General features: G+C 42.3%; 1 protein-coding gene across 4 annotated transcripts in view; it reads right to left on the bottom strand.

Annotated features, from left to right (window-relative positions):
* The window catches only part of TBL1X (transducin beta like 1 X-linked), a 130,242-nt gene that overhangs the window by 2,646 nt on the left and 100,817 nt on the right, over positions 1-26,779 (bottom strand). For all 4 annotated transcript variants that reach the window (XM_035115968.2, XM_060273485.1, XM_035115969.2 and 1 more), the window contains 12 exons: positions 18,069-18,214; positions 16,130-16,388; positions 14,127-14,259; positions 12,922-13,063; positions 7,954-8,017; positions 7,744-7,841; positions 6,479-6,539; positions 5,532-5,653; positions 4,492-4,566; positions 4,174-4,301; positions 2,947-3,112; positions 538-639 (listed from right to left, as the gene is read on the bottom strand). In XM_035115968.2, the coding sequence (XP_034971859.1) occupies positions 538-639; positions 2,947-3,112; positions 4,174-4,301; positions 4,492-4,566; positions 5,532-5,653; positions 6,479-6,539; positions 7,744-7,841; positions 7,954-8,017; positions 12,922-13,063; positions 14,127-14,259; positions 16,130-16,388; positions 18,069-18,214 (1,496 nt within the window). The remainder of the gene's footprint in view (positions 1-537; positions 640-2,946; positions 3,113-4,173; positions 4,302-4,491; positions 4,567-5,531; positions 5,654-6,478; positions 6,540-7,743; positions 7,842-7,953; positions 8,018-12,921; positions 13,064-14,126; positions 14,260-16,129; positions 16,389-18,068; positions 18,215-26,779) is intronic.

The raw sequence follows: 26,779 nt of genomic DNA, 5'->3' as shown, positions 1-26,779 counted from the left end.
GATCTGGGCGAATACTGAACAAGGGTAAGGTATCACAATCAGAAAGGTTCAGTTCGCACAATCACCCTGTTACAGGTCCTCTCTGCATGCTGGAGAAGCAAACATATGCCCCCAAAACACACACACATGAGGAAAATCCTCAGCATGTGAAATAATGCAATAATCTTGGGAGTCCATTTGCTCCTTCGAGAAAGCAATACAACAGACTAGCAGCATTCTTACATATCACTGCTTCTGCCATCTGACAACACCATTGAGAGCTTAAGCTAAGAAAAGGGTACTTCATGGTTAGGTCTCCCAGCTACAAAAAGCTCTGCAGGATGTTTCAAAAGGATGAAATCAGCTGGAGACTAAATGGTGTTCCTTGCTCAGAGTACACAGGGATGCACTTAAATACCTCTGGATACTGCTCACTAACTCACAGATCTCTAATCCTATCATGGGGGGGGGAGGGGAAGGACAGTTTTAACAACATGGGAACTATGCTCATTTATGGGATAGGAACAATCAATGAAAATGAAGTCCGAAAAGACTCACCGATCCGTCTGATGCACTAGCCCCCACTTTGTCTCCTTTAGCATTCCAGCAGACTTCAAATATTCCCCCAGTGCCTCTGTAGCTATGTACTAGAGTTCCATTCTAAAAATAATAATAAATAAATCACCACCACCACCAATATTATTCAGGCAGCAAATATTTCTTGCTCTGCATTTTGCGTATGTGTGTTTCCGCAATGTTTCTAAGAAATACATGCAAATTATGCCTGGATCAAGGGCTCAAAACTTCAGGACCAAATGCAGCCCTATCTGGCCCTTGAGACTCTCCTCTCAGGCTACACACACACACACACACACACACACACACACACACACACACTTTCCACACCACTGGCTCTTCTCCAGGTCCTCCTTGAGAGGTTTTTGCCTTGCTGGAATGTTTCCTTGGTCTGCAACAATGCATCCTGCTTTCCGGAATGGAGTGTGTGCATACCTGTAAACCTCAGGCTTTTGCATGGTTTGAAGGAAAGGTAAGAGGCAAATCCATTGCCCCGCCTACTTCTGCCACAGGCTCCACCCACTGCTGGCATGTGAACTCAGAAGACTGACCCTGAGAGTGTGTGCTCCTTGTGCTGCTCTGTTGAGAATGAAAAGGTCAAATCCAGGATGTTTGGGGGGGGGCAGCATAAGAAGCATGCAGGCACAGCTCATTCCCAGCTTCATAAACCAGCTACATCTGAACCAGGGCATTATATTACAAATATATAGAGAATATAATGCCCTGGTTCAGATGCAACTATGGTTTATGAAGCTGGGAATAAGTAGTGTGCCCACATGCTTCTACGATGCCCTCCCCACTCGTTCAAGGTGGAAGAGCAATGGCAGATTTTCCTAGATCTAACCCATAATAATTTCCTAACCCATAATAAATCTGCTTCCTGGCCTTCTTCAGGGGCAGACATAGGGTTCTACACATATGCAGAGGCAGCTGTTTCTCAACTTTTAATGGAAAGTTGGACAAAGCTGAATCTAGATAAAAGTGGTTGCACTACACTGAACTACTCTTACGGCCAAACTATATACATTATGCCAGCCTTTGCCAACTTGGTGCCCTCCAGATGTTCTGGACTACAACTCCCATCATCCCCAGCTAGCACATGGGAGTTGTAGTTCCAAACATCAGCTGAACACCAGGTTGGCAAAGGCTGCACTATGCTCAGTATGTAACATAGAGCTACATCTCTCTCTTTCCCTCTTTAATTTCAGGTTAAAGAAAGCCCAGTTGCCATAGGGACAGAAGTACCGGTATGTGAAGACAGAAGGCCCATTCCTTCCTTCTTCAGCCACGATCAGGACAAAAATCCCACCTCCATGGGTTTTTTTTGGGGGGGGGCAGGGAACAGCTTGTATTAGCACAAAAGAACGACCCCCCCCCCGGAAAAAACACCCTCATAGCTGTATGGTAGGAGGAATCTATTTTCATCCAGACTGGAGCTCCCTTCCTTGCACAGAATACCACATACATCTCCTTCCTTGACAACAACACGTTGATGCCAAAGGATCACTAGTACTATGAGAATTCTTTATTGTCAAATAAAGCTTCATCGTGGACTGTCTTCCTACAGCTCTATCATCTGAAACATCTGGCCAGTAAAAACATGAAGAACTGCCTTTTAATTAAGTTTTATAACATCTGATGTAACAGGGTTGTACTTGGGCGAGTAACTTTGCTCAATAGCGATTGCAAGTGTCTCGTCCGCTACGGAAAGCAATGCGTCTCTCTCTCTGGGTGCTCCTGCTGCAACACTGACTCTCGTTTTGCCAATTCACTCCCCCCCCCCTAATTTGCAGTAGCTCACACCCACTCTAATTAGAAATTTTAATCTTTGGATTAGACTGCATGCACGTTTCATGCGTAGTTAAGAAGAAGAGCACAAAACTCTCCTACACTGCCACAGAATTTCTGGTCCGGCTTTGCAATTCTCTTTCCCCACACCTGCCACAACTTGTGCCATAAAAAATATATGTTTAAAGCTCTTTGTTGCCTTTGGTGCATATAGCAAGGGTAGGGGACTGCATTCCCTTCTGGGAAACTGCCCTTCTGGGAGGGGAAGATGTGCCAGCAGCAGGTGGGGCTGGAGGAAAAAGCAGAGCCACAACTGTGAATTTTTGCTTTGAGCAGGCTAGCTTCTGCACACACTCCTCTCTATCCTCCATCCAGGCACCCGAGAACCATGCTCAGAGTTCAAGGCCGCATTCCAGCCAAGCAAAACAGGAGGGTGGCCTGGGAGGAAGCTCCCAGAGCCCCAATAAAGATAACTGTGCAGCTCCATTTGGCTTCCAGACCTGAAGCTGCCTAACCCTGGCAAACAATATTACAGACAAGCTTCATTTCAGTTAACATTATACCCAAGCCGTTTCTCGTCACTTGGGTGTGAAATTTCCATACCTGAGTGTTCCATATATGGACACACTTGTCAAAGGAACCACTGGCCAAGTATTTTCCGTCAGGGCTAAAAGCTACGCTGTAGACAGGCTCTTGATGTTTGGTTAACATGTGAGTGCAGACTCCTCTTTCGACGTCCCACAACCGAACAGTAGAGTCGAATGAAGCACTATGGGAGACAAGCGACAGCAGAAGGTTTCACGTACCGAGTGTTGCCAAGGCTCTATCCAACTTCAGAAAGTTTTCTTCTTTGCACAAGTGGCGTGCGGTCGGTGAATTAGGGGGAATAGGTTAGTCCCCTTAAGTGTCCCCTGGCGCCTCCTTCACAAAGCCCGGGAAGCTTCTGCCTGGCTTAGGAAGGAGGCGCGATGCTCACACATACGATGTCAACCCCACAACCCCACCTCCAATCGCCTGCACAAGCTAACTCTCTGGCCCGAACAGTTCACCTATGAAAAATTCCACCGCACACCACTGCAAGTACCCATATATCATTCTACATGAGTACGGCCAGTGTAAGATTTTTTTAGGCACCTAGAGAAACATTTAATTTGATCTCAACTCCTCAGTTTACCTGCTGATTGTCAGTATTTGGGGGGGGGGTTGAGGGAGGGAGTAAACTTGGTGTTCCAATCTCAATTTAGCTATGGACTTGACCGGGTGACCCATAATTAACCTACCTCATAAGGTAGCTTATGAGGATAAAAAGAGGATGACCCATGTATGGACCTCCCAAACACCTTGTAAAAGGTAAAAAAAAAAAGAGTAAAGGAGCCCTGAATGGCTAAGTCCAATCAAAGGTGACTATGGGGTACAGCGCTCATCTCGCTTTCAAGCAGAGGGAGCCGGCGTTTGTCCATAGACAGCTTTCTGGGTCATGTGGCCAGCAAGACTAAACTGCAACAAGACACCATGATGGAAGCCAGAGCGCACAGAAATGCCGTTTACCTTCCCGCTGCAGCAGTACCTATTTATCTGCTTGCACTGGTGTGCTTTTGAACTGCTAGGTTGGCAGGAGCTGGGACAGAACAACAGGAACTCACCCCGTTGCGGGGATTCGAGCCGCCGATCCTCTGATCAGCAAGCCCAAGGTTTAGACCACAGCCCCACCAGCATCCCTAAACACCTTGTAGGATGGATGGGATACAAATGAAAGAATCCCTATATACATAGTTAACAAAACAACAAAAAAACTTTATTTGAGCATGCGTAACACTGTTTCATTTTTACCTTGCCAACATAATATTAGAGTTTGGGTTGTTGGTCCCTGGTCCCGTCGGACTCCATTTGATAGTATAAATCTCTTTGTTATGTGCCTGAAGGTCATGTACACACACATCTTGCTTCATACTCCAAATCTATACAAAATCAGAGGGGAAATAAAAACTGCACATTGAAATATTTTCTCCAGTTATAGGAGAGCTCACCAAGAAATACGCATGCATTTAAGAAACAGAACTGAAAAATGTAAATAAAGCCTAACATTTCATACAGTATTTCCAGCAACAGTTCTTTAAAATATGTTCCAAAGGCTTCAGCCAGAATTACCTTTAATGTCATATCATCTGAGCACGACGCTAGAAGCATCCCAGAAGGATCCCATTTGATAGCATTGACCTCATTCTGAAATTTAAAAATAATTAAATTGTGACAATTCTGTATCAAACTGCACTGTACCTTTTTATCCAGAAGAGGGCCATCTTGGTTTAATTTATAACAGCAACAAATAAACGATTGCATGTTAAAATTATTGGTTTGGTTCTTTCATTTGTGAAGCAACAGAAATGATATCTCATTAGCTAAATAGATTTATAGAGACTATTTTATAGCATTGAAGTATAGTTTGCTGCCTTCTTTCAGTTTTATTTGCACGAGAGAGATCAAGTCCTCCTAGGGGGAAATGCCTGATACCAAGACAAGTCAGACAATTGGTCCATTTATCTCAGTATTATCTGTGCTGACTGACAATGGCTTTCCAGGACTCCAGGAAAAAAAGTCTTTATCGTCTCTACTTGGAGATGCCAGGGATCGAAGATGGGAACTGGCTCATGCAAAACATCTGCTTTACTACTGAACAACTCCTCCCTCAAGTAGTAACCTAAAATCATTCATTCTCTCTCTCTCTCTCTCTCTCTCTCTCTCTCTCTCTCTCTCTCTCTCTCTCTCTCTCTCTCTATATATATATATATATATATATATATATATATATATATATTTGTGTGTGTGTGTGTGTGTGTGTGTGTATGATTTTCCTTCTGCCACTTGAGAAGGGAAAACTGCTCACCATTAAGAATTCATTACAACACAATCCTATGCAGGTTTACTGAAAAGTCAGTCCCATTAACCTTTATGGAGCTTACTCCCAAGTAAATGTACAGATGAGTTTGTCAGAAGGACTTTATCATCCTGCATTTGTCATCATCAAAGTCTTGTTTTCTTCCAATATTTCATTTGCATTTGTTCTTAAGAACAATAAAACACGCTTAATAAAAAGAAGAAGTGGAGGATGATTCATATATATCACCCTTGAAATGTTCCAATGGTCACTGCAGTAACTGCAATAGGTTAAAAGGGCCATTTAAACTCACCGTATGGCCTTGAAAAGTTTTGACTGGGCGATCACAGCCTAGTCTGCATACATGTATGCACATGTCCGTGCTGCAGGATGCAAAAGTAGTGTTGTTCTGCCAGTCTACATCCAGAGCAGGGGCTGCAAAGGGGGAACGAGAGAGGGGGAGCATGAAGACACCTTGCAAAGAAGCAAATAGACAAGGCTCCTTTCTCACTTCCATATAATGACTGGTACTTTGATTCTAGTACCCCCACAGTGTCATGAGCAGCACCCCAGGAACACCCGCATGATACTCCGCATGTGTTGGGCTGCAGTAATAAGCATGCACCAAGAGTCCCAAGATTCCCATTCCATCTCTCTCAATAATCTATTGATAAAGCTTCCTAAGGTTGGATTCACCCAGGAAAAAGTTGAAAAGAGAACCTGCTAAAATTCCAAAAGAATACACACAAGGGCTTTCAAATAACAATAACAATAATTTTTACACATATTTGTCCTGATGCACAGAGCACATCGTGGGGACAAGCTGATTCACAAAAACGCAACTGGTGTGCCTACAAAAACTAAAGATGCGGCAGGACACTGATACAATAAAATATGGCGGGATCTTGAAGGCTACGATGGAGTGGTCATGAAAGCTTCAGTGAAATTTTTCAGCGACAAAAGGCAGGAATCCGAAAGTGCTCTCTCGAAGTTGTCTTTGGTTCCCACCAAAGCATAATTCCAAGATGATGTCCTGTCCTGGATTCCATCTATCAGGCACGAACAATCAGCCAGGCTATGGAGCAGGGTCTTTTGAAAGATGATTGCTACTGTATGAAAGTATAGCAGACCTTGTCTGAATTACTTAATGACCAACTGCTTTATTGTGATTTATGTTTTAATTGTGAAAGCTTAAGCTGCTTTGCCTTTTGCTAAAATTAAAATGTTTAAAGAAATACATGGAGGGCTAATTAGTCTCACCTGAGTGGAAAGGAAACTGCTGTTTAGCTTCTCCTGTATGAGCATCCCAAATTATTGTTGTCTATGTTGGTGGGGGCAGATAGGGAGAAAAAGACACACATTCAGTTCCGAAGAAAAGCAGGTTTCACTATGAAACACACTGTTGATGACTGCCGAAAATTTCAGTTAGTCAAAAAACTCACAAAAAGGCATTTGTTCTAATGCAACACAGATAAGAAAATCTAACATAGATAATGATGATCTGTCCTTATTACACAGGGGGAGATTAAAATCGATCTGAGTCAAAAAAAATTATGTTTCTGTAAGGAGACCAAATATCAATTTCTTCACTTGAGCAAATCTCTCAGATCCACACCACAAATGATGCTGTATTAGGCCTCCTGTAAACTGCAGTGTTGTGTTGACAGGTGGTCCTTATAACATCCAGCATGTGTTTAGGTGAATTTTATGATGCCTCCACAACCTGAAATTGATAGGCAGTAATGGAGAGATGGTAATGTTTGCATCACAATCGAGACTGGTGCTACAGACACTGCAGCAGAACTGATCATATGATTTAGATCAGGTCCTTGGTTTTCCTCTACATAATCGAAAAGATAAGCAAGCTTGGAAAATCTCAAGGTTTATATAAGAACAAGATTTTCAGAAGCCCCAAGTGACTTCTAAACATATTGTGCCAAGGGAAGCTGTGATTAGGCCCCTCTTGAAAAATCAAGTTTAGATCTTACAGTTTGCGACAAGTAACACCCTGTTTCCAACCATCCATTTCTGTAATGGAGTGAGTAATGGTGTCTCTACTTCAAGCAGTCCTGAAGGAAACTAATTATTTGGATCCATTCCTATGTGTTTGAGGTTGCCTCAAGTCTGCTGATACCTTCCTCTCAATGTGTAGATAATGCAATTTGAACTACACCAGAATCCACACTTTGAGAATGAATCCACTATCAGTATACCTGATATTTTCCTGTGACATATTTTAAGGCACCCGGGAAAACAGATGTGTACAAATGCACATACACACATGCATGAAAAACCTCTAACGTTGAAGAGGAGAACTAACTATGCCATACAAGCAAACAAGCAGCCTGTTTCAAGGCAGGCTGCACATGTAACAGATTTACTATCCCTTAAGAAAGCAATCACTCAATTTGATGAAATCTAGGCTTTCCAAAACACCTCCCCCCCTCCCAGATGAGCAAAAATAAAATTTTGCAGAATTCCCAAGAGCTATTCTATACTTGCAAGCTATGCACCTCAACACTTACTTTATCAACTCCAGCACTTAAAATGTAATTTCCCTTTTTGTTCCACTTCAGAGCAAAGATGGGTCCTTTATGTTGACCTAAGGTGCTTGCAAGATTTCCTGCAAAGTATGAAAGACAATAGTTGGCTCCTTCAAATAGCTTGGGAGTTGAAATAATTCAGCAACACAAAACATATAACTATTTGGAAACAGATACCATTATACATCTTACCATCTTCTGTCCATATTCTTGCAAAGCCATCATATGATCCTGTAGCCAACAGCGTCCCATCAGCCTGTAGGGATGTTAACAAAGAGAATCAAATGGTGTTTTTTGCAGGAGGCACACAATATCCTGAGTCAGCTACAACCCACTAACTCGTCCTTCAAACCTCGAGTTTTCAAAAGCAAGCAAAAATAGATGCTCCACTGAGCTAGAACAAGCATCATTTACTGCAGGGCCCCCAAACTAAGGCCCGGGGCCGGATGTGGCCCAATCGCCTTCTAAATCAGGCCCACGGACGGTCCAGGAATCAGCATGTTTTTACATGAATAGGATGTGTCCTTTTATTTAAAATGCATCTCTGGGTTATTTGTGGAGCCTGCCTGGCATTTTTACATGATAAGAATGTGTACTTTTATTTAAAATGCATCTCTGGGTTATTTGTGGGGCATAAGAATTCGTTCATATTTTTTCCAAAATATAGTCCGCCCCCCCCCCCACAAGGTCTGAGGGACAGTGGACCGGTCCCCTGCTGAAAAAGTTTGCTGACCCCTGATTTACTGGGTTGTACCCAAAATTAAAGCCTGGCACTCTTGGCACCTAGATGGAAACAAGGCAACTAAAGCAGCATTGCACTGTCAGAATAATTAAACCACCAAGAAACTAAATTGTGACATAATTATTTTTAGGAGGTGATTTAGCTGAGCTGAGAGATTTCATTCCCTTACCCTGCCAAACATGCCAACAAATCTATATTCCTCCCTTTTCCCTAAAGAAGGCCACTGAGAAAAGAACAGAGCAGAGCAGAACAGAACAGAACAGCTTCAAATGAACTTTTTAAACATATATTTACTTAATTCCTCTCGGAGGCAGTAAGAATTAGAAATATGGGCTAAAGCCCTTCTGTTGGCTAGCAAGACTGTTCTGCTGCACTGTGTATTTTGGGTCTAGGGACCGCAATAAAGCTGTGTGTGCATATTTACTGATACAAAAGTCCCAATTAATTTTGATCATTACAACCATTAATTTCATTTACTTTATCCTTTGAGCAACAACTGAAAGATTATTTCATTAAGAGTCTTCATAGCTTCTTGACTACGTAATAATAAGCACTTCCTAGAGTACTTTACAGTTCAGTGCTTTACACATAAGAAACTAACACTTACTTACTTTATGCATTCATTCATTCATTCATACATGAATGCATACAATCTATAGGCCACCCAATAACAGATGTTTTGGGGAGGCTTGTTTTGTCACCTGCCAAAATGTAACTGTTTTTAACTTCATGACTGGCAACTTGAGGAGGTGATAATTGCCTAACTGAGACCTCATCGGAAGTGCAGAGTATCTGGGAGCATTAGATTCTTGAAGGCTAAAGTATTTCAAGCGGAAATGGCTGGGAAGAAAAACCCGTTTCCCCAAGTTCACATGCAAATATGTGTTACGATGCTTATTTTAAAATATGTTTGATATCATGTCAAGTGATATATAACCCCTGCCTGTGGCATTTGTTCTGTGATAGCTATTTCACACATGCAAGCCATCACCTGAAGTTGCATTCGTCAAGTGTGAACATTCATATGTGAACTCATCTGAAGCTCCTATGTTGTAGAAAAGTAGAGATATATATAGTTCCGAAGGGGGGTGGGGCGGGACTTGTAGGCTGCAGACAAAGTGGAAGCAGCAAACTAAGAACAATCCTTGGTTATAGATGGTGGTTTATCCAAAGTGAGACAAACCATGACCTCAGGTTTGGATATAATGCTAAGCCAAACCATGGTTTATGCCTGGGTAGCACAGTGGCAGCAAGGAGAGGAGCAAAGGGACTGTGATACTCGCTCCGAGAACCCACACATTTGTTCAGTGCAAGCTTGGCCATTGTTTCAAACATTTTATACTTCACCTATGATCAAATTCCCATTTAGCCGTTAAAGCTCACAAGCTGACTTTGGTTCTAGTCACTTACATCTCAGCCTAGCCTACCTCACACATTGGATGTGAGGATAAAATGGGGAGGGAAGGAACTGTGTTTGCCGCCTCAGGCTCTTTGGAAGAAATGAGGGTTAACAGTGTAAGTAAAGAAAGCAACTCACATGAACATGCTGCGTGCTTTCTCTCCTGCGTGCCACACGTAAGAGAATAAGCTGGTGCCTCGGTGTTTAAGACGGTGCACCAGAAAGTTCTCGTTCAACAAAGAAGCTCAACTATGATTTGGAATGTTTAACGTAACTTGGAATGTAGGTGGAAGCAAGCAAGCATAAATGAATGAATGAATGAGTGCAAGAGTGGATCACACTACTGGCAGAATACGCAAAGGAAGGAGAAATACCCTTAATGGACCTGGAACTCATATGCCAGAGGGCATATGGGGAACCTCTCCATCCTTAAGTTGCACCGTAAACTTGAAAAGCAGAACCACAAATGACTCATGGACCTGCTTCTCAAGGCTTCCTGTTCAGTGGCCCTTGGCCAAGCCACTAACTCCTAGCTTCAGCTACTACCCCCGCCGGTAATATGGGGATAATCACATTGGTCCACCTTATGTAGTTGCTGCAGGTATCATAGATATAATACACTACATTTATTAATACTATTTTTTATTTCTACACTTTTGATCAGTCACTAATAGCACATTTTTTTTTACAATCCATTGGGGGGAGGGGAAGCTTTGTCTATTTATTGGTGGAGAATAACAATTGGGATAGGCTGCTATGTATAACGATTTCCTCATATTTTTAATAGTGCAACTACAGCCATACGGCTCGTTTCCCAGTCCTATTGTTTGCATTCATGTCATTCACACTTCTGCTCCTTCTTCTGGAGCTCTGGAGTTTAAGATTAGAAAACATCCTTGTCTGCCACAACCCCCGGGAGCTATAGAATGTTTTGCAGAAAATTTATTCCACAGTGCGGAATAGAGGATGGGAAGTGCGGAGCTATCTGCATTTTTATGCATGACATACAGCAAAGAGGACAGATAACAACAGGATACAAACTAGATTTTCACTGCGCTGGGAAGAGGCATACGTGATTTTGCAAGTGGGAGACCTGATTCATTTGCAGACGGCAGTAAACACTGCAAACCAAGGAAACCTTTAATCTTACAAACCTATTTGTTTTGGCTGAGTTTGTCTTAGAGGCAGCATAAATCTTTTACTCCAAATGAGGCACTGCACAACTCTTGCATTGTTTTTGCAAATTAAAACTTCATTACACTATTTATCTTTGCCTCATAAAGGACATAACACTCTGCACATAAATAAACAAAAAGGGCTCCAACTGCCTAACCAAATAAGTGTGCTTCTGGTTCACTGAGTTAATGTTGCAGAAGTATTTAACCAACTGTTAACTGCTTCCCATGCAAAACACAGGTAAATTGAGGCTTCTTAAATGGATACTGTACATTTTTTTTCAGCTGTATACCAACCACATGATGAAGTCTATTCTCTTGTGTATTTTAATAATAAATTTGTTAGGCTTCAGTTTGGGAACAGTGAAGCAAAAGTCATTATTTAGCAAGGGACCTGAGCATGGTGCCATTGATAGAGCCTCACTTGACATCAACCAGGTTCCCCGCTGGTTCCCACCACAGTACAGCTGCCAGTCATTCGCCTCACCCCACCCGACCCCCTGGAAATGTTTCAGTGATGGCCAGTAGAGGTACTTTTGAATGGGAGCCAAGCTGTTGCTCAGACCTAATCTGCAGTGGCCACTTGCCAAGTTAAATTACCCAGAATGCAATATCTGAACAAACTCAACTACAATGTTACATTTAGGGTAATCTAACATGGGGCCAAAGCAGACTAGGGTCCCAACCACTCACCACTATAACACAGCCGGAGGCATGGTTGGAGGCAAGGTGAAGGATGGGCAGCAGCAGCCTTGGGTTGGCTAGTAATAGGCAGATGCAGGCCTCTGACAAAAGGACAAGAAAATATTTTTGAATCTTAAGGGGTAAGTCCTGGAAATGGGGAGGGCGTGGTTGGCAAATCCTATTTCTTCGATTGAAGATTTGCTAGATCAAAGTATATCAAGTAACAAGCATACATAATTTTTTTTAGATTTTTCTTGGGAATCTCTTTTCCAACTATACCCAATAGAAAGGATTCTGGTTTCTTAATAAATGTGTTTTTCAACACTCTCTTTAGTTCTCTTTCTCAATTGCCAAGCAAGCAGTTTACCACATTTATTTGCAGATTCAAACGATCTTTGCTTCATCCATTTAATCTTCCATTCTATCTCCTGGTTGATCAATTGAGAGAACTGTATCTGTAGAGCTTTGATTTCCTTTTGTACCTGTTTATTCGTGGGATTGCATCTTAGTTTCTTCTCTTTTTCTTTTATCTGACTTAGAATACTCTCTTTTTTTACATTTTGTTCTTTTTTCTTTATTGCATTTTGTTGAATCAGAAATCATCTCATAACTGCCTTGCTTGCGTCCCAAATTATCCTTTTTACGAGCTGTTAAATGTTTTGTATACTTGTTTGCAAAGGGGAACTAGAGCTACTAGGCTACAAGACAGAATAAATGACAGAAGCACTGGGAGACTTTTACACTTGAGTTAGTATTCAGAGGTGATGGAAGGAATGCTTGCCCTTTCCAAAACAATCATTATACCTACCTGCTCATATATGCTTTAAACATTTCATCCCACCTTTTATTTTCTTTTAGGTATGTGGATGACTGCCACACATAATGACATGGAAAAATAAAGTGTTTCTGGCAAAAATGCTGCAATTCCAAGGGTTCTCCTTATCGCTGTCATTGAGTAGCTTAGCCCTCCTGAGAGAGATCAGCTGGTGTGCGGGGATCCCCCTTATCGTATATAATCCCCCTATGCACACTCCATCCATCATGGTGACAGATATTTTGCTAGTGTAAAATAACACCAGGTTGGAATGGAAGCACCAAAATTAAATATATAGCAATCTACATTTCACAGACACCTTCAAGAGTTTTAGCAGTCAACTTACATTCCAGTCCAACGATGTTACATCCTTATTGCTGGGAACATCATGTCCTCCTTCTCTTATGCAGTGCCTCAAGACGAGTTGAGTGGAACTACCATTATTGTTCTCATTTAGATTCCATATTCTGGCCGTAGAGTCACCAGATCTATCAAGAGGAAATGTGTTTGTCGTGCACATGGAACAGGATATAAACGTATATTTGTTAACACAAACAGGAAATGTCGTTGTTGTTTTTTAAAAACCCAACAAAGGAATAGACTGCTTTTCTTTAACAACAACAAAAAAAAATCGCAAGGCACGTTCAACAGCAACATGATGAAATAATATAGAAACTGAAAACGATTGAGTAATAACAACTCCACCACCTCACAACTTCCAATTTCTAACCATAACACCGTAAAACAAAACTGCAGTAGTAATTGTATTTGGAAACTTGACAGAACAAGGCTAACAAAAATGTACTACGAAGAGCAATCCACTCTCTTGGAAGTTATTTCACTAGATGTTGGATTTTATTAGATGCTGGGGCCATAGCTAGTAGCTATGTTTTAAAAGGGGGCTCAGGTAGCAGGCAAAGAAGAAGAAGAAGAAGAAGAAGAAGAAGAAGAAGAAGAAGAAGAAGAAGAAGAAGAAGAAGAAGAAGAAGAAGAAGAAGAAGAAGAAGAAGAAGAGTAGTTTGGATTTGATATCCCGCTTTATCACTACCCTAAGGAGTCTCAAAGCGGCTAACATTCTCCTTTCCCTTCCTCCCCCACAACAAAACACTCTGTGAACTGAGTGGGGCTGAGAGACTTCAGAGAAGTGTGACTAGCCCAAGGTCACCCAGCAGCTGCATGTGGAGAAGCGGGGACGCGAACCGGGTTCCCCAGATTATGAGTCTACCACTCTTAACACCACTACACCACACTGTCTCTCTGCCAGAGGAAAAGGCTTTCTGCCTGAGAACCCTAGAGAGCCCCTGACAATCACAGTAGACAGTATGGCGCAAGATGGAGGAAGCAGTCTGACCCAATACAGGGCAGCCTCCTAAGTTCCTATAGTTGATTTGAGAGAACACATTAGCCACAATGTGTTAAGACTATGTATGTCATAACAATGACATACAGAGAGGGCACATGAGATCCGCATTACTGATGCTCCAAATCAGCACTGAGTAGAGATGAACGTAACTTAAACACAGTGAGAGCTGTTCTAACCCTTTAACTTACCCCGATGCTAGCAGATCACTGACAGGATTCCAGGCACAGATGAACACCTCTGATTCATGTCCCCGGAGGACTGTTGCTTTGTTAGAAGGAATTTCAACATCCCCATCAATTTCCATTGGCTTTGAATGATTATCTGCACGACAAAATACACACAGAGGTAAGGCAGTGATTACGTACTGTTAATTATTCCTTTCAGTTTTGTTCTGTTTTGCTTTTTCAAATTTGCAGTATGTTGCCCTTAGCTGTAATTATTTACAGAGAAGACTGGACAAAACCATTTAATTCCAATAACATAAAACTTATTTGATTGCTTTATGCTGGCTGCATAAACATACACTTTCCTTACCAAGATCAGAAGGAAATGCAACTCTCTGCATTTAAGAACAGGCTTTTTATACAAGTCATATTTCACACTATGATCTGGGTGAACTGCTGATAAGATGACATTAATTATAACAACAACGAAAACCGCACACAGTGATTAGTTTCTGCTCCCTTCTGTACATTGCAAACTGTGCAATTAATGACAAGAGATCCTATAGGGAAAAGTAACACATAGTTATACTGCCAAATACTATTTACACATGGATAATTCCCAAATAAATTAATCTTTAATCCTGGGAATGTAACATCCAAATGGGGAATTGGGGAAGATAGGGAAATAGCTGACTCAGAAACAGTAAGGAGAAACAGCTGAGACTTAGGGGAAATTCAGTTTCACTACTTCCCCAAGCCCATCTACTGAACTTAACACTGATCAAGGATTTGAACACAGACAAGCCTGTGGCTGCCTTATATTGCCTAGCTGTGCACTACTATGCATATTTTTAGTACAGTGATGTTGAGATTAAAAGTCTGATTCTCTTCATGTTTCCTATAGTAGACCAGTTCACACTGAATCTAGGCCACTTTGCTCATCCCCACCCACACAAAACATGATCCCTGATGTAGTGTTATATCCAAACTGGGCGTCATAGTTAATTTAACTCACACAAACCACAAACGTCAAGCAGGTCAAGAAAAAGCCAGTGCTGCAAAACATGGTTTGTTTGGAGCAAAGCGAAGCACGGTCCCCATTTCAGACATGTTTCTCCCACCCGCTAGCAGGGAGGAGAAAACGTTCATGTGATTTACCAGGACATGTGAATGAGGTCCCTGACTAAATGCAGGAGTTGAAGTTTCCTAACTTAATTTTAGAGTGCTGGTGCCTTTTCTATGTTGTGGAAACGGGGCATATCCTTATAGACTCAGATATGCAGTTAGTGGTGGCAAGCCTTGGGGATCTTGGTCTCAATAGAAAGAAAGCAGCTAATATGCTGCGATGTATCATGATCGTGAAAACCTGCAACAGAATGGCTGCAGAATAACTATTCTCCGTGTCTTCATACAATTTTTGAGCATCGTGAACTCAAAGGAGTCTTCGTGTTCAGAGCTGTGTGCTTTTAAATAAATCAACATTCTTCCCCAAGGTAACCCGAATTCCATGCCAAGAATGTATCAGTTTTGTGTTTTCCATAAAATCATGCAACTTAAATACAAGTACACACATTTGCATAATTTATTCTTCTAGTCAGAGGCAAAAAGGTAAGGAGCTGTGCTAGGTGATATAAGCTCTGTCTTGAAAGCCTACGGAGTCCCCTTCCCAGGGCTTCAAAAATCCAGAAGGTATTGGACAAATATTTTCTACAGCCACTACAGGAACCTGGTCCCAAGTTGTTCAGGACTTTTATATGTTAACAACCAGACCTTGCACATGGTGCAGCAGCCCATCAGCATCCAGTGCGGTTCCCTTAGTAAAGATGCAATAGGTGTTCCCCTCAAAAACCTGGCAGCAGCATTCTGAACCAGCTTCAGCTTCCAGACCAATCCCAAGGGAAGCTCTACATAAAAAATAACCACTGCACTTCTTGAGGAGATGATTTCGGAGCCCAGACCCAAACCAATGGTTGTGCTGCAGTTGCACAAAATCCGGCACTCGCGAGCCACACCCACAGGAAGCGTACTTATTGCATGTGCCCCATTCTCCTCTCCATTCACAGTGGCTTCTCCATTCTTTGGTGTGTTCTGCTGCGGGACAGCAGCTGTTGTTGCTGTAGAAGCTGTGGTGGCCGTGGTGGCCGGCGCTGTGGCTGGTGCCGTGCTAGCTTGCTGTTGAGCTAATTTCTCCCGCAAAGCCTGCTGCCGAGTCTGTACCACGTCAGGCATTACTGCGTCTATCAACGATAGCGACTCTATAGGCCTGCCATCAAACACTGTGCCATCCTGAGGGAGGGGGAGGGAAATGAAAAGAAAACGAATTAGGAGGCTGAGAGGACAGGCGACACCCAAGAGAATGCCAAGCAGAATATGATTACGGAGCCATCTGTAACAATCTTCTGTAAGAGAAGCCTCTTGGCGAGTTTCTAATCACTACACTCTGGACTGCTGAGCGCACAGTGACGGAACAACGCTGGATTGAGTATTCTTGTTGAGATACAACTGGCGCCCACTAGCTGTGCTTTCCAGAAACAGTTGCAGTAATTTTTGTTCCGACAGGCTTTCCCAGCTGTATAAATGGGTCTGTACCACAAGTATCCATTTGTTAGGGTTTTAGTTTTGCCTTGAATGTATCTGTTGTTTTCGTGTTTATAAATGACTTTAATTGTTTTTATGTGTAAGTAGCCTTGAGGCAGTAGTTTTGAAGATTAATAAAAATAAATAATAATAATAATAATAATAATAATAATAATAATAATAATATGGCGTCCCCAGGCAGAGCTGGGAGAGATGCTCAGGAGCTGCTATTGGTCACTGTAGACAACACTGAACTACACAGACCAATGGTCTGACTCAGAATAAGGCAGCTTTCTAGGTTCCTAGAAGAGCATTGGCTCTGAAGAGGCATTCTGGGATCAAAGAATCATAGAGTTGGAAGGAACTCTGAGGATCATTCTAGTCCAACCCCCTGCAATGCAAAAATACACAGCTGTCCCTTAAGAGGATCTTAGCCGCAGCATTAAGAGTTATCAGTCCCATGCTCTAACCAACTGAACTATCCAGGCTCAAATCCACCCCATTTCATCTTCACTTCTGCGATAATTAACAAGAATGCAAAAACCAAAGGCCCATCCAGTCTAGCCTTCTCTTTCACAAGAGAGGCCAACTAGGTGCCTATGAGAAGCCCATAAGTAGAAGCTGAGTGCAACAGGACTCTCCCTACTAGTGATTCCCAACAACTGGTATTCAGAGGCACACTGCCTCACACACAGTCATCATGGCTAGTGAGAACTACATCTATAATAACAAAATTCATTTGTCAGTTCCTCTTGACATGTTTGTTCAGGATGAAGTCTAATTTGAAAATTTTGGAACTACAGAGTATAGGGAAGAAATCTGATGGGAAGACAGCATCTTTCCATGCCTCTCTGCTTTACACACATGCTTCTTCTTTTTTAAGATAACATAATTTAAAACAGCAAGAGAATTCAAAGGAAGAGCCCTTCTCAATGATTTAATGTAAACATCTTTACAAAGAAAATCCAGATGCACAAAGCTATCGTTGTTTCTCCCTATTAGCAAATGATGCCAATGAATGCCTTCTTTCTTGGTTGGTGGCACGGCCACTGGGAGGTCTACGGAGGGCTAGCTGTTCAGGAAGACACCAGGATCCTCCCTTGTATCTTTAGCTCTTGCTCTCTCCTATTCTTAGAGACACATAAGGCAATTGTATCCAATTGCTCAGTAAGGCCGAAATCTTTCCCAACCCTCTGGCACTGTAAATATACTTAATTGCTGGCTTTTCTTTATTGATTCCTTGCACAATTGCCACATGGTTATCCCTTCAGCACAAAACTGGGCAAGAGTCAACATGGACAGGCAAGAGCTAGGTTCTTCAATATCTAACGTACCCCTATGCACCCTCAAGTGGTGTGTGTCTCCACATAAGACAACACAGCTACTCACCTCATTGATGCTGATCTCTGCTTCCACATACTGCAGGCCTTTCTGAAGTATGGAGATGAGGGCAGCAGGTGGCACTAGTGTCCCATTGATGTTGGATTGGCTAATATGACTCTCTATTCCAAATGTGAAGGCTGAATGGGAGAAACCTGAAAACAGGAAGGGAAGCCATGATAGAAAAACCTAAACACTCCTTAATGTGACACACACCCCCTAAAAACAGCGCTGCCCAAAACCTTTGCCAGCCTAACCATTTAGGAGGATCCATTTACCAGATTACGTCGGGTGGTTACAAAGAACTACAACGGCCTCCTCCTTCCTAGCGTTCATTTGCAAACATGCTTTGCGGAGAATGCAGACTTCGCAGAGAAATAATTTGAGCGAAGCTGAAAGATGTTCTTTTTTTAAAAAAAAAAAGAAACAAAAACACACACCATTTGGATGCTTAAACTCTTTTTACGGTGCACAGGTTGTATTTACCTACAATGCAATGCTCACAACAAGGGAAACATTCTCTCATGCAGAACAAGACAAAGGCACCTTTTCAACCTTCTGCCCACAGTTCTCTTTACCAGCTCAATCCAACACGCACAGTGTAACTGTTCTAACAGGAAATGAGAACCAACCAGTCATCCCCAAGAGGTAGACTCTCTAACTCAGGGGTCAGCAAACGTTTTCAGCAGGAGGCCGGCCCAGTGTCCCTCAGACCTTGTGGGGGGCTGGACTATATTTCGAAAAAAGAAAAGAACGAATTCCTATGCCCCACAAATATCCCAGAGATGCATTTTAAATAAAAGGACACATTCTACTCATGTAAAAACACACCGATTCCCGGACCGTCCGCGGGCCGGATTTAGAAGGCGATTGGGCCGGATCCGGCCCCTAGTTTGCCTACTCATGCTCTAACTGCATGTTTATTTGCAGGCAACAACAAACTGGAACTGTACCACGTTGGCCCAGTGCAGACGTACTGCTGCTGATCCATTAGCTGCAACACCATTCGTGCAATTAACAATGGCGTGATTTATTTATTTTTAAAGCAAATTGCAGGTGTAGGGACCTCAAATCGGATTAGGGCTTTGACATGGGGTGGTTTCCTTTTAACCCCCCCCCCCAACTGTTGCCCCAATCTGAGTCAGAGCCCCTGTGCCTGCCATTTGCATTGGGGGTGGGGGGGTCTCTCTTTTGCTCTAACAGCTGTTTCCCCACCCCACAAATACCTATAGAACAGGGTGGTCAACTCCCAAGAGACTGCGATCTACTCACAGAGTTAAAAAGAGGCAGTGATCTACCCCATTGGGGGGGGTTCAGGTGGGGTTCAGGTCAAAGTTGTTGAGCTTTGAGGGGAGCCAGTGATCTACCAGTGATCTACCACAGACGTCCAGTGATCTACCGGTAGATCACGATCTACCTGTTGGACATGCCTGCTATAGAAGATGTGGGAGCCCTGATAATGACCATGGTGGGGAGGCAAAGAGTCCCCCCCCCAAACTGCTCCCCACCAGGTTCCCAGCTCTGATCAGTCCCCGCACTAGCAATTTAGGTTTAAAAAGCTATTCACATGAGGGAAGTGTGGTTCATGTGCAGTCATGAAGTAGCACAATATTTCTGTATGTCTGGTCTAATGAGAAGGCAGAGCTGTGCTGCTAATCTAGACGCCATCAAGATGCTGGAGGAAATATGGATACAATATAAAGTAATGGAGGAAGTGGACAGTGAGAAATAGCTCATCAGAGGTCCCTGATTTTCAGCCCTCCTGTTCCATAAAGGACATCTTTCTCACAGAGCTGAAACCAGCTCATCTACAGCTGTACATACATATAATCAAAGGAGAGGCGAACCGGATTCCGGAAGGGAGTTGAAAACAAACTATATTCTTAAGAGGCATGAGCTATATCACAAATGCTGGTCAAAGCTGACCTGATGAATAATCTGGTAGCAACTGGGAGTTTTGGCACGCAAGCATTCATAGAGGCCTTGTAAGTGGGTACAGATATTTTCACCGCCATTCAATTGCTGTTGACATCTGCTCTGCATATTTGGTTGCTGAGAAGGCGATTAACCACCCACAATGGTGACAAACTGCATGCTCTTCAGTCTTCAGCTGGTGGACTATTCACTGTCAGACTGGACAATGCTGAGACTTCAAGCTGTGGCACAAAACCTTGCTCTTCATCTGAAGGAAGACCAGGCGGAACCCTCAGAAGCAAAATTGATTGCTGTGTGAAGTGTTCAGGGTTCCAGCCAACCAGCCATGCTCTCTTCCAGAATATTCCGTACCATTTTCTCCCTCCCTTGGTTTTCTATGCCGCCTCTTCAGGTTCCTCAGTCATCATTAGGCTGTTTGGGCTTCCCACCTCCCCAACTTACTGTTACCTAAAGGTATTTTTACAGTTTTTCAAACTTTGCAATTCTCCCAAGTCTGCCAAGTTCTCTCTTATAGTATGTGGGTGGTTTTGGCTTACATAAGGAACTACACTCAGACAATGAGCTCACTGTTAGTATATAGGATGCTTTGGGGGGAGGATTCTATTGCACCCAATGCAGTTTTACATGTACAACTCTACTCTGGAACTCTGAATTTAGAAATTAAAAATGTTCAGAATGGAAAAGACAGAAAGGAACAGAATAACCATGGTGAAGTTCAGTCTTTGATGGCCTCCTGCCATCTAGATGTTTTGGCTGATAGGAGTTGTGCTGGGGGCGAGGGGGAGCCCTCGAGGACACAAGGCTTATTTGCAAACACTTGCTAACTAATGACAGCTACTGCTGCAGATGCAACTGTAGAAAGAAGGAAACATGCAAAAGGTGATGAACCATGATGAAGGACTGACCTTGATTATGAATACCAACTAACCAACATTACACCTCAATGAATTCTTCTACACACCATTTGCTGCCAACAGGAGGCAACTTCACAGCAATTTCTACAGCAATTAATATTTGTGTAACCATGAGCACAACCTGAGTGGATAAAGAGCTAGGTATGCTTTGTTGTGATTTTTACAGTCACAGCAGTGATGTTTAGAGAGCTGCTGTGATTACAGAAAACAGCGGCAAAAATATACCAAATTAAAAACTTCAAAGCTAAGGAACACTTCAGGACTGGAAACACAGAAAACTCATCAGTATGTGCTACAGAGATGGCTTCATAAGAGACAATACTGAAAGCTTAACTATAAAGTGCCTAAGCAATTTTGTTTTTAAAAGGCAACATCAAGGGCTGCCTCTTGCAAACTATTTTGAAGCTGGGCTAACTTTCTGCAAGTTACTTTTGTTGCTGAAATTACTGGAGCACAATTATTAGAAGCTCCGGCTTCTAAGACAAACAAGCATTAGGAGAGTGAGGGATGAATCCTGAAGCAGTGTGTGTGGATGTAGAATTAATCATGTGTTCCTGGAATGGGTGACTGGCCTGCTTCTGAAAGTTTTGAAGTGATATGCATTGAGTTCTACAGGTGTGATTCCCTCACAATGGATTGATGGGTCGTGCTTGTATTTTGCAGTCCAGCATCCGAAAAAGTAAAGCCAAGGAAGGAGGAAACGGAATGATAACCTGCTTTGACGTCTCATATAAAATACTATTTTTACATCAGGGCTTCTCAAACATATTTGTCACGGTATCACTTCTCAGGTAAAAACAAAAAGATAAATCCGTACGCAACTCAGGGCTAATCAAATACAACCACTGCAGGAACTGCTTGAAGTGGCCTCTGTATGGTAGTTACTTCATACAGTGAGCTGTTAGAGGATACTGGCTTACTGAATAAGTAGGTCTCCATGGGGTGTACTGTCGCCACCAGCAATGTCTGACAGTAGTGGAGAGACAACTCTTGGAAAACCAATCCAAAAGGCAATCCGGCACATATGAAATGGCTCACTTTACGAAGCATCCATCACCCAGAAGGTGGCAGGCATATTATGAGAAACAGCCCCTAAGAAAACAATGATCGGTGGAGCCCAGCACAGATTACATGAAAAAGGAGAGTGTTTCCTCCCACGGAGACATTGGAGGAAGAGAGAATAAAAATAAAAATAAATGAGTTGGCCTAATGTCACCCACCACAATCATTCAATTCAGGATGCGGAGAGAGAGAGAAACATTTCGCCCATATGAGAAATGGTGTCCAGGTGTCACAAACCCACACTTGTAATTATGAGAAATCTCCAGATATATGGGGGACAGCTATTCTACTCCCTCTTCTGATGGCTTCGGAGATGAAAGTCAGAGGAATCTATTCTTTCCATTCGTAAGAAAACAAATGGGACCACTTTTAGATCGTGACGCCAAAAAGCAACTTCCACACGATGGACATGAACAGAAATAGCATGCTGCCTTATCAAATACCAAGCAAAAAGGGAAACAATTCAATCTAAACAAGGTAGTAGTACAACATGGGGGGAGGAATGTAGCAAAACCATGTGATGCAACGTTTAGGCTGCATTCACACGGCAGTTTATTCAGTATCCCCACCAACTGTAAGTTTCTGCAGTATATTTGAGTTTTCACACAAAAAGCCACTTCCAGAAAATAGAATACAGTGCACCCACAATTTATGCTCCCTTTACATTCGCGATCGCAACCTGCAATTTTCCACTCTCTGTTTATTTCTTTCCCCTCCAACAGCACACCCAGTAGGTTTTCCTCACCAGCCTCTGGGAAAGAGATGCCAGGGCTCTGGGGGAGACCCTCCTTTGGGGGAGGGGTTGGAGGAGGGTCCTGACTTTGCATGATTCTGCCTTTGTGCACTGACCCCCCAGAACCGATCCCTCACGTAAACGGTTAGCCAACTCTATTACACATATATAGTGCTCGTTTCCATGTTATTTTATTCCGGGGGGGGGGGGAGATCTGCTTGCAGCTCCCTTATCCTGGAAAATCATGGGAATAAAGTGACAAAATTTGGGGTGGTACACTGGCATACAGTTTTTTTCTTGGTATTTTAATGGGGAATCACAGGGGAACAGAAGGATGCATATGTAGAAGTGAGGTTTGTCCAAGGATGTTTGTTGTGTCACACCAAACTCACTGGTGTGGTGTGAATGAAATTTAGTGTGACATTCTGGTAGATCGGTCAGAAAGCCACAGTTCCATAGCACTTCAGTGTGAAAGGAATATTAGAACATTACAGAAGCGCTGGTGTTATAATCAGGTAAACTAATGCCATGGATATTCTTGGTAGGTTTGTGAATCTAGCCCATAATGTCTTCCTTTGCTCACAAAGGCTGGATTTCCCCCACTCATTACAAGAACATCTGGTGGGAAGGAACACACCAATATGAACATGATCCTGACAGCACCGTGGTTTCGGATGCATTATTAGTTTGCTTGTTTTCAAATTATAAATAAATAAATAAATGCAGGATATAAAATGTATAATTAGAAAAATAATGTAAAATAATGGATACTTTTTTTTTAAAAAAAAAGCAGGAATGAATATTAGGAAGCTATCAAGACTTCTAAGATGTGTAGACATTCCTATAAAGGCAGCAGAGATCTATGGAAGCCATCATAATAATTTTCAGAAATGAGACTTGGATAAAGACTGAAATGCATCGTTGCAGTTACAAATAGGTTTTGTCTTTTTTTAAAAAAGAGGAAAGCAATTTCGTCAGCACCCCAACCGCATCTCCAGCCCTGAGTAGTTCAAACTGCCTGTGCTGCTTTGCCAAACTGCCAGATATGTCTACTGGAAAATATCTCGCACTGTATAACATCTGGGCCTTGGGAGTGCCTTCTGAGACAATGGGGGGGGGGGAAGCGGAGGAAAGAGGAAGGGGGGAGAGTGTAATGAGATCCTTGGAAATAAGTTTCCCTAACCCTTAAATGGCAGTGGCAGACCTGTTAGTAGATGCCTAACAAAAAAAACATCTTTCTAAAGCTTTTTTTATAGCCGTGCACAATGAAGATGAAGTATACTAAAGTCAAAGATACTTTTTAAATGTTTGCAGCACTGTAATAAGTCTTGCTTCTCCAGACTATTCTCCTAGTTACAAAACATTGTCTAGGCCCGGAATGGTGTGTCTGTGTGTGTGTCTGTATGTCTATCTGTCTAGCTATCTGGCATGTTTTTGCCATTAAACTGCATCTGAGGGTGATGGGCCATCATCGAGACTTGTTCCTTCCAGAGGGACTCACTCCACTACTCTATTCAGTGTGGTAGCAAGAAGTCTTTTTTAAGGAGGGGGGAATAAACGGGGACAGGACACAGAGGGAGGACTGAAGCCCTCATAAAGGAATCCACCAAACTGTGGATTATACAGTGGACCCATGATCTGATCTCACTGGATTGGATCAGGTGAGTCTACCTTGCAAGCAGAGTTCTATGAGCTCTTCCTGCATCGCTACTGTCAGATATAGGATTTCAGTCTAAGACATTAAGATGAGAATGACTACATTTTTTATTGATTTGATTTATTGTTACGGTTCTTGACCAGCACACATAAATATGCTAATTAAACTAATCAAAAGGAGTATTACTACTTAGGGAGGTAGACTACAGCAGTTAATATCACTGGATCCTCTTTAGCTAGTCCTGAAGATGCCTGAGGATATTTGGACACTGCTAATTAGATTGGACCGAATTTTTATGGCTCTAGCACAGAATTTGGCAACCTTCGCTGACACATTAGGGTTAGCGTCGGAAAGAAGCCACTCTATATAGAAATTATCCGAGCGTCCAGGTAGCTCTGCCAGTATAGTGTGGATAAGCTCGCCTCGCACCTCCTCGTAGAAGCAGCATCGCAGAAGTATATGGCCGATAGATTCCACTTCTCCTGATCCGCACAGGCAGCATCTCTCACATAAAGGGATCCGTTTGTACTTCCCCTGGAGAACTGCTGAAGGCATTATGCGGTTACGGGCCAAAGTGAATGCTCTTCTATGAGAGGGTATTTCCAGGTGGAATAAATATCTGGCTGGGCGGGCCAAGTATCTCCTTTCCTCCTCAATTAGAAAGTGAGGTACTTTACTTAAATCCTTCTGTCTTTCTATATCTATAATCCTCTGTTTGACTACAATATTAAGAATTATTTCCGAAGACCCAGCAAATTACAGGTTATCTTGGGAACTGAGGAGAAAGGATATTCTTTTTTGAACTACAGAGTGGCCAAAATTAGAGCACACATGACTGTTTGCTAAAATTCATAGTGTGTGTGTGTGTGAATAATAAGTGTGTGTATAAATAATAACCTTTTGTTGGGTTGAATGCCAGTTCTTTTCAATATCTGCCAAGAATATAAAACTACTGAAATTTTAGTCTGTCGAAGGAGGAGAGGAAACATCTTTTACTAGGAAAGTACTTCTAAAAACTTGAATAAGCTAGCAAAGATAAGCACCATTTAACAGTTCTTCTTCATTACAGGTTTTGAGGAGGAGGAGGAGGAGGAGGATAAAATGAAACAAATCCTCTTTCCTATTTGCATACTGTGGCATTAGAATGAAAGAGCACTCCAGATTCTGCCATTCACTGTACAGTACCTAAACTTGCAGATCCATAAAATCTGAGATCTTTTCAATTTGTCCAGGATACAAAACAAAACCCTCTTTTACCTACACAGATGAGCATTCTTTTCTGCTCTTTTTCCCTTTGTGTGTGGAGGGGGGGAGGAAGAGAAAGGTTGTAGGAGGTAATTGAGACAGCATCCAGCTTCATTTTATAACAAGGGAAATTATACTCTGCAGATTTAGTCCTTAACTGTGCTCTGCAGTCAGTCAAAATAACCACCTGTAACCAGCAACGCTGAATAGGCCATCATTGTTGCCACATGGTAATGAGTTTGCAAGGATTTCCAACATTGAAATTATCCACAATTGGTCACTGCAGCTTTTTTTAGCAGCCAAGACCGTAAACCCTCATTTTCTTTAAATTCAATCTAACTGCAAAGTGCTCCATTCAAATATTACACCACTCTAAAAGCCATGTATCAGTAGCTTCCAAAATAACTAACTTCTAGAATAATGTGGCTCAACAACACCAGATAGTTCTTATATACGTTGTTCACCAATTATTCAGAATCTAGGACAGGAGTCACTTTCTCTCTCTCTCTCTCTCTCTCTCTCTCTCTCTCTCTCTCTCTCTCTCTCTCTCTCTATATATATATATATATATATGGATCATTAGATGCAGCAGATAAGTTCAACCTAATTCAATTCAAATTAAAAACTGAAAAATATTAAGGTGTTTCTCCTCTTTTACAGTTGCCTGAGTGCATAATGTGTGTTTACACAATGGAGCGGTCTCCCCTCTTCTATCCTCCCCCCCACATCTGCTCAAGGAGTTTCCCCAATCTTCCAGAGCAGATTTGGGGATGCCATGGTGTGTGTGTGTGTGTGTGTGTGAGAGAGAGAGAGAGAGAGAGAGAGAGAGAGAGAGAGAGAGAGAGAGAGAGAGAGAGAGAGAGATTCTGCAAGTATGAATTTTTGCACTTACGGAATGTGTTAGTTGGATACTGGCCCTTGGTTCTAAATTCAGATTTCTATGCATGACAAAACCACGAAAATCCTGTAGAAGCTATTTTGTGATGGCTGTTTGTAATCAGATCTCTCAAAGATTTTACAACTACACACAGACTTCAATTAAGTAAAATAAATGCTGTTTCCACGCACTTACTTGCCTTTTTTTAATCGGCAAATGAAAAATTAAATCAACCACAGCTTTCTAAAGGCTATACACTCAATACAAAATTCAGCAGAGAAAATCCTTAATTTTACT

Source organism: Zootoca vivipara, chromosome 4 (genome assembly GCF_963506605.1).
Source record: "Zootoca vivipara chromosome 4, rZooViv1.1, whole genome shotgun sequence".
Lineage (NCBI taxonomy): Eukaryota > Metazoa > Chordata > Lepidosauria > Squamata > Lacertidae > Zootoca > Zootoca vivipara.
This window is presented reverse-complemented; position numbering and strand designations above follow the sequence as displayed.